The 8,752-nt window shown below is 39.3% G+C and overlaps 2 protein-coding genes across 2 annotated transcripts; both read right to left on the reverse strand.

The window, feature by feature from the left end:
* On the reverse strand, positions 1–1,399 carry LOC137192166 (trace amine-associated receptor 13c-like). The gene is made up of 2 exons (XM_067602677.1): positions 1,227–1,399; positions 1–817 (listed from the first exon to the last, which is right to left on the reverse strand). The coding sequence occupies exons 1-2, from the start codon at positions 1,397–1,399 to the stop codon at positions 1–3; spliced, it is 990 nt and encodes a 329-aa protein (XP_067458778.1).
* A 1,478-nt stretch (positions 1,400–2,877) lies between these two features.
* On the reverse strand, positions 2,878–8,534 carry LOC137193216 (trace amine-associated receptor 13c-like). Its single transcript, XM_067604500.1, has 2 exons — positions 7,965–8,534; positions 2,878–3,694 (listed from the first exon to the last, which is right to left on the reverse strand). Exons 1-2 carry the CDS (start codon positions 8,138–8,140, stop codon positions 2,878–2,880), a joined length of 993 nt encoding a protein of 330 aa, XP_067460601.1. The 5' UTR covers positions 8,141–8,534.
* Between the last annotated feature and the right edge of the window lie 218 nt (positions 8,535–8,752).

Consider the following 8,752-nt stretch of genomic DNA (forward strand, 5'->3'; position numbering starts at 1 on the left):
CTACAGTATGTTGGCATCACAGGAGCCAGGCTGCAGTATCTGAAGAGTCACAATGAATTTACTAGCTTTTCTAAACCAGGGGTAGAACAAGGTATATATCACAGGGTTCAAGCAGGAGTTAAATTGCAACAGATGGAGCACAAAGAATGCAGATGAAGTATTGAGCAAATTGTTCCCTGCAAGAACTGTGATATAGTATGGGCAGAAACATATTAGAAACACAACTACAAGAATACCAAGAGTCCTGGCTGCTTTCAACTCAGATTTCTTTGATGTTAGAGTCAGTGAAACCTGGAGTGTCACAGCTGCAACGTGAGAGCGCATTGCACGAGCCTGAGACACAGCCACTACAAACACTCTCATATACAAGATTATGATGAAAGTAACTGGAACAACAAAGGTCAGAACAAGATCAACAAGTCCTGAAATATATTCAATGACAAACACACACTCTCCCTGACAGGAATTATACTTACCTGGTTGAGTCAGTTCATCCTTTGTAAAGACAATGCTGAAGAGAGCAGAAAAGAACCAACACAGACAAACACAGAGTTTAACTCTTCTCACAGTGATTCTGGTGGTGTAATGCAGAGGGTCACAAATAGCCACATAGCGGTCAACTGATATGAGCACCATGTCTCCTACTGAGGAAGAGGTAATGATGAAGGACATATAATTAAACAGAAGACAAATTTCATCACCAAGAAACCAGCAGAATGTTTGTAGGACAACTGCTCCTGGTATCAGCAGGAGGCCCACAAGAAAGTCTGATACAGCCAGAGAGAGGAGGAGGAGGTTGGTGGGTGTGTGGAGCTGCCTGGAGGAAAAGAGAAATGCATCATTAAACCAACAAGTCTTCATATCTAAATGATAAAACAACTCAAACAAATATTTAAAAAAATTGTGTAGCTAGTATCTAGTGTTTATGTGAGTGTTTTCTGATATGCCTCATTTAAAGTTAACACATGGTTAAGTGTAGACAATCAAAACTACTTGGTTATGGTTGACATACATTGATTATTGGGGGGAGACAGGACATGAACCACTGTCTCCAGTGTCAAAGTCAGACATTTGAAATTTATTTTGCAAAAACATTGTCAGCAAGGCAGAATAGTTTAGTGTTCCAAGGTGCAACATTACTTAGAAGTTACTCAAATGCAATTGCTCTTTTATATGTTTATATTAATTAGTTTTAAAAAAGGATCCGCCAATAATTGTATTTCTACCTGAAGTGGGAGACCGAGATGATGACGAGCAGGTTGAGAGCCACAGTGAGCAGAGAGAGAGAGGACAGCAGAATCTTCAGAAACACAGCTTCAGATCCAGAAGACCTTGGCCTCCTGCAGGAAGTGTTGAGGAGTTGTGGAAAGCAGAGCTCTGCTCCATCCTGGACCTCCATCATCAGAGATCATCAGAGAGCTGCAGCTCTGGCAGCTTTCTGATAAGAACTCTGAGTCATACATAGTCATATAACTACTTTATCTCTCTCACATTCTCTTTCTCCACCCTTCTCAGTCTCTGTTGGACTGCGTTTTCGCTTCTCCCTCACTCTGCATATTACACCTTCATTATCTAATCACTTTCCCTGCAATCAGCACTTTGTCTCCTACCCACCCTCTGTTATTCTCTTTGCTTGTTTCCTTTCCTTTGTCCTACCTCTGCCCTTTTTTTGTCACTTAACCCATGTTCTATCTCTGATTCTCTCCTCCATCTACACAAAGTGCACCTCATGCAGCAGTGAGGGAATGATTCTTTTTAAATCTGCAGATGGCATGGGTCTGGTGGCACACCTGACACTAAAGGACAATTCATGTTTTCTGTGGCTATGTGGCCGTCAGGGTCAGCATTTCATCATCCACCCATGTCTGTGAGGGTCTGCGCGGACCCCTCTGTGGACATTCACGTGTAGCCCCAAATTTGTGACTGTGCAGACTGTACACATAGCAAGCGCATGTAGGAACATCACCTTTGTTAATACCAAATCCTCATTTGAAAAGGGGCACCACTTCCCATTAGTCTAATTTAACTGTGCCAAGAAGAAACACAGAAACAACTTTATCAGTCTCACGTCTGATGTAGTGTGTTATGATGCTTTGTCACAAGAAGCTTTAATGTTTCCTATGGACATTAAAGGTTACTTCAAGGTGATGGTGCCCAGACGAGGTTATGTTTTACATTAATAAAAGTGTTATGTTGCAACAATATTTTTCTTTATTTACTGTAAAAATCATACACATGTAGCATCAAAACAATAATCACTGTAAGTATATTAAAAAACAAGTAGATTTAATAAACTATCAGCTGTATTTAGCATACAGCCTTATATTTTGAGAGGATCATGAAGCATAAATATATTTACAACCACTTGATACAAACACATCTGGTTAGAGTGTCCTGCATTATAGTGGCCTGAGAGGTGCAACACCCACTATTGAAAACTTGAAATACAACCAAAATACTAGATATATTTAGAAATCCGTACTCAAGTGTACAGAGACAACTCGAAGATTGAACTGTCCAGCACTTATCTGTACCTTTCATTCTTCAACAGCGTTTCATATCTGAATAACCTACGTGTTCTTTATATGAATGCTTCCATTCCCTACTACTTGTACTAAAACAATCCTGAGGGAAATATTTTCTCTTTATTAACATTTGACAGCTCTAGTTATTTACAGATTACGATTTACTTTTAAAACATTACCACTTTACATGATGCAATATTTTTTAATAAACAAGTTTACCTAAGTGAATCTTTGAACACAGGATGTTCACTTGTATTTTTACAGAAAATGAACTTTCTGAAAGTAAAGAATTTTTTGAATTCAGTAAAAGTCTTTGTAGAGCAGATCTCATCTCAGTCACTCCACATCCTCTCTACAGTATGTTGGCATCACAGGAGTCAGGCTGCAGTATCTGAAGAGTCACAATGAGTTTAATAGCTTTTCTGAACCAGGGGTAGAACAAGGTATATATCACAGGGTTCAAGCAGGAGTTCAAATAAAACAGATAGAGCACAAAGAATGCAGATGAAGTATTGAGTGAGTTGTTCCCTGCAAAAATTGCAATATAGTATGGGCAGAAACATATTAGAAACACAACTACAAGAATACCAAGAGCCCTGGCTGCTTTCAACTCAGATTTCTTTGATGTTAGAGTCAGTGAAACCTGGAGTGTCACAACTGCAACGTGAGAGCGCATTGCACGAGCCTGAGACACAGCCACTACAAACACTCTCATATACAGGATTATGATGATAGTAATTGGAACAATAAAGCTCAAAACAAGGTCAACAACTCCTGAAATATAGTCAATGAGAACCACACACTCTCCCTGACAGGAATTATACTTACCTGGTTGAGTCAGTACATTCTTTACGGAGAAAATGCTGTAGAGAGCAGAAAAGAACCAACACAGACAAACACAGAGTTTAACTCTTCTCACAGTGATTCTGGTGGTGTAATGCAGAGGGTCACAAATAGCCACATAGCGGTCAACTGATATGAGCACTATGTTTCCTATTGCAGAACTGTTAATCATGAAGGCCACATAATTACACAGAAGACACATGAGATCACCAAGAAACCAGCAGGATGTTTGTGGGAGAACTGCTCCCGGCATCAGCAGGAGGCCCACAAGAAAGTCTGATACAGCCAGAGAGAGGAGGAGGAGGTTGGTGGGTGTGTGGAGCTGCCTGGAGGAAAAGAGAAATGCATCATTAAACCAACAAGTCCTTATATCTACACTGTAAATCTAAACATTGGCTTTAATAAAAGGTATTGAGTGTACTAAACTCAGTTTTTATTAACATGTTGCTAACACTCATTTTGAATAAGTTACCTTTACTTTGTAGTTGAAAAACCTTCCAAACTCAGTATGCTCGAGTTGTATTGATTTAGAAAAAACAAGTCCTGGCAACTTAGGCCTTTTCATGAGTTAATGTACTTAGTTACATGTAACTATGTGCATTTACTCTTATACTTAAACACCCTACATATTAGAAGTGTTGGCACTTAAAGTATTTTTTCTTGTTAAGTTACTTCCTATTTCTACCTCCTTACACTTACACAGGAAAATGCTCCTCTATTTTTTTTTTAATTTTTTTTTTTTTACTTAATTTCTTTTCTTGCTTTTACATAACATTATTGGTACAACTTTATTGAACGACCAGGGCTGGCAGTGCCACAAAGTGCTACAGCCCCCCCCCCCCCCCCCCCCCTCTAACGGTTCAACGGCTGCACATGCGCACTGCACAGATCATCAACCACCTGCCTCTTGGCGTGGTATGCCTATGTCGTTGGACTTGGACACGGCTGCAACGGCCATTATTTCAATTTTGGGATTTATCGTTCTGCTGCTGCTTGGAACATTGATATGGTGAGTCCATGCTTGACTAAAAGGGGAACTATGCAAGTGTGTTCGATTTTCTGCTGTTTCGCTAACAGTTCTCCCGGCCAATGCATTTGTTTTCGATGAAACCGACCAGAAAACAATCTATAGAGCGATGGATAACATTATCTATCATGTACGATGTTAGGACGTGTGTCTCTGTGTAGTCTTATCCGTCATTTGGGGTTAGCATTAGCTAGCGTTAGCAATCGCTAGCGTTAGCATTTATAGTTTGTGCTACCAAATAATTACAGACCTCTAAATCAACCCAAAAAATATATTGATGGCTTATATCCAACAACAGTATAGTGGTGCTTAGTGCTCAAAACACATTTATAACTTACATTTGTGTGATGTGGTGATTTTCAGTTTGAAAAGTAGTCCCCCCCCCCCCCCCCCCCCCCCCGTAGCCAAGATGGCGGCCATTAAGGGTGAGAAGTGTCCATAGTTCCACACTCAACTTTTTGACTGTTTTGAGTGAAACATCTGGGTACTCACAGTGTATTTTTACATACTTCTCAGTGTGAACGCACTTACTTTCTCAAAATGTTAAGTGTAAGTACAGAAGTATGTGATTTGAGACACAGTACAAGTCTAGGGCTGGGGGTGGGGGGAAGGGGGGTTATTTTCTTAGAAGTTAAGTTAGCTTGGAGATGCAAGGACACGTTACTCGCAAAACACGACTGTCAAACGTAGAATAAAGTTGTAAAATCCCAAAACGTCAGTGAAATTAGGTGCTTTTGTTGTTGTCGCTAACGTAGGCTTTTTTTTAGGTGAAACCATGAGGGTGCATGCCTGGTGGGTCATGTTCACTTAAGCAATATTACTCGAGTGGGTGTTCTTTAGCGCCATTTGAGCACGACAGTGATGCGGTCGGGACCGAGGCGCTTGCGCCCAGGTCCGCAAGCATCACGGTCTCAACTCTGTCTATCCGACTTTGTAACGTTACACACAGGCAGGGAGAGAGCCCTCTCGGCTAAGACAGTTTCCAGCATATTCACAAAAAAATGTAGATTTAGTTGTTCATATGTGACTTTGGCAGCTGACAGGAACACCTACATGAGGTTGATGTAGTTTGTGATTAATTCGTATGGCGCGTAATACATAACCTTTCAAAAAAAGAATAATCCAGGTGTGTGTGTGTGTGTGTTTAGATTGAAACTGAAATTAAATCCATTAGTACTTTTTTTTTTCTTAGGTCTTTGCAGAGTTTAGCAGAATTGCCACCAAACATCTTGAAAGCAGTTTCTTTGAGTCTCTTGACAAGCACACTCCACGGATCATTGAACTCCTGCAGTCAAAAAAGGGAGCTGCTGGACTGAAGATTCAAGAGTTAATGGCCAACTTGGTAAGAAATTAATTTAATAATTTAAGTTTTAAGTTCTTACTCTCATCTACATACACTTACAGACCAACATTTTCATTCTTTGTCTGACTTTTTTTATTCTAATTGATGTTTTCTGTCTCTGTCTTATAAGTCATCGGATGTAACTGCAAGACGCTCCGTGGTCCTCAAAGGCCTTCCCATCGTCTTTGGTGATGACCCAAACAAGTTCTCTAAGACATGTTTTGTAAGTACTTGCACAAAATGCAGTATATTCACTTGTAATACCGACATCAAAGATATATGTCCCTCACATTTCTGCCTGTATTCATTAATGTAGGCCTTCCTTTACTGTCTTATCTTTCACTTCATTTCAAATTTAGAGGGTGTTATTGTAGCTATTGATTGTTATTCTATTGTTCATTTTTTGTCTCTCCATCGCAGATCTTAGTGTATAGTTTATAATGATCATAGTGTCTAACTATCCAAATACTTCCTGACTACACATTGTTTTGCTGATTGTTTGTTTCTTTGCAGGAGACAACGAAAGATGAGGCCATAGACAATGTCACAGTCGGTGTATTGACCATCCTAAGTGAAGACGATCCTTAGCAGCCCGTGTCCACAGCCATCGTCCTTGAGGGAGGTATTGTGATGGACAAAATTCGGGACTTGCCACAGGCATTTTGCCTCATATTTGGCCTCACATATGCCTTGAACCTCGATTACCCAAAATGTGTTGGAAACACATTCAAATTCATTCAAAGTGTAATGCTTGGTTTGGGAAACAAAGCCCTCCCCCCAAAACTGTTAACAGTTAAAAACATGTTGTTTGACGAATGAGGAGTCAGATGTGAGGTAGCACTCAAGAACTGCTTATGACAGAGACATGAGAAGAGATGCCTTAACTAAACAGTATTTTGAACATTTTAAGAGCTGCCTAGATGCAGTTTATTTGTTGAGTTGATTTTCAAATCTGTTCAGTGCTTTTATGCTGGTGGTATATATAGTGCCCTCTTGTGAATTCAGGTGTTAAAATGTTGTGTAAAAAGAAATATATGTTGGATAATGTGGCATACCGTTAATGTTCTTATGACAGAGAAGAGGCGTTTGATGCTTTTATAAACAGCATTTTGAACTGTTTAAGAGTCAAGTGAAAATATAATCATCATTTCATTGTTCAATTGATACTCAGACCTGTTGAGTGCTTTTACAATAATGCCTTCTTGTGAATTCTGATGATAAAATGTTGATTAAAAAGAAATGTGATATGTTGGATGATCTAGCCAGCAAATACCTGTAATCCAGCATAAATTGTGCGTGTTAAGATTCACAGTAAGTCTGCATACTGTTAATGTTTTTATGACAGGAAGAGAGGTTTGCTTTTAGCATTTTGAAATGTTCAAGAGTGACGTGAAAACATTTTCATTTCATTTCAATTTTTTTTACAATAGTGCCTTGTGAATTCAGGTATTAACGTGTTAAAAGAAATGTGATATGTTGGATATTTGGATACTGTGACCAGCACATAATCCATCAAAAATTGTGAGCACAAAATCTGCATACTGTTAATTCTGTACACGTTTTAAATAAATTGAATGCAGATGACATTCTTTTTCGCAGTATTTTTTTCTTTCAAATTAAGAGATGATAACAAAGTTATTTTAAGTACTGAAGACTCAGAATTGACGAGTTAATTTCAATACAATAAAGTTACAATAAATTACTTATTTTAAGTCCAATGCAGTCATAACCAGCAAGTTAATTCAAGAGCTGTGAACTCAAAATAATCATGTTTAGTTTAGTTTAGTAAACTTATTATAAACAAGTTCTCACAAGTACTGCACACTTATATTTAGTAAGTTACATATACTTAACTTAATCAAGTTTACTTAACTCAGTTAGTTTAAGGCAATGAGTTTGCATATTTTTTTTGAGTAACGCCAACTAATTACATTTTACAGTGTAAAGGATTAAATAACTCAAACAAGTGTTTTCTGACCTGCCACATCTATAGTTAACACATGGTTAAGTGTAGACAATCAAAACTACTTGGTTATGGTTGACATACATTGATTATTGGGGGGAGACAGGACATGAACCACTGTCTCCAGTGTTGCAAAAACATTGTCAGCAAGGCACAATATTAGTCTAGTGTTCCAAGGTGCAACATTACTTAGTAGTAGCTCAAACACAATTTCTCTTTTAAATCTAACTTTATATTACTAAATTTTAAAAATGTAGGATCTGCCTGAAGTGGGAGACTGAGATGATGACGAGCAGATTGGGAGCCACAGTGAGCAGAGAGAAGGAGGACAGCAGAATCCTCAGAAACACAGCTTGGAACCCAGAAGACATTGGCCTCCTGCATGAAGTGTTGAGGAGTTGTGGAAAGCAGAGCTCTGCTCCTTCCTGGACCTCCATCATTAGAGATCATCTGACCAGCAGCTTTCTGACCAGAATTCTGAATCATACAACTACTTGATCTCTTCACATTCTCTTTCCCCACCTCTCTCTGTCTCTGTTGGACTGCGATATGACTCCTCCCCTCACTCTGCACATCACACCTTCATTATCTTCATCACTTTCCCTGCAACCTTCCCTCTCTCTCCTACACCCCGTTATTCTCTATACTTGTTTCCTTTCCTTTGTTCTACCTCTGCCTTTTTTCTCATCACTTAACAATGTTTTATCTCCGATTCTCTTCTCCATCTACACAAAGTGCATCTCATGCAGCAGTGAGGGAATGACTCTTTTTAAATACACAGATGACATGGCTCTGGTGGCACAACTGATGCTAAAGGCTAACTCATGCTTTCTGTATCCAAGTGGCCGCAAGGGTCAATGTTGGTCCGTGTGACATAAATTTCATTATCAGCCTATGTCCGCGAGGGTGTGCGCACAGCCCTCTGCAGAAGTCCACGTGAAGCCCAAATTTGTGACAGCATGGACTGTATGCATAGCAAGCGCACCAATTGCTTATGTGATAGAAAAGCAAACAGGAATACCTGTCTCATCTTCTGCATGTATGTACTGTAT

This window comes from Thunnus thynnus, chromosome 11 (assembly GCF_963924715.1).
Source record: "Thunnus thynnus chromosome 11, fThuThy2.1, whole genome shotgun sequence".
Taxonomy (NCBI): Eukaryota; Metazoa; Chordata; class Actinopteri; order Scombriformes; family Scombridae; genus Thunnus; species Thunnus thynnus.

Coding starts and splice junctions, on each gene's coding strand:
- LOC137192166 (XM_067602677.1), bottom strand. CDS start 1,399: ATGGAGGTCCAGGATGGAGCAGAGCTCTGCTTTCCACAACTCCTCAAC. Junction 818..1,226: donor ATCTCGGTCTCCCACTTCAG/GTAGAAATACAA, acceptor CTTTTCCTCCAG/GCAGCTCCACACACCCACCA.
- LOC137193216 (XM_067604500.1), bottom strand. CDS start 8,140: ATGATGGAGGTCCAGGAAGGAGCAGAGCTCTGCTTTCCACAACTCCTC. Junction 3,695..7,964: donor ATCTCAGTCTCCCACTTCAG/GCAGATCCTACA, acceptor CTTTTCCTCCAG/GCAGCTCCACACACCCACCA.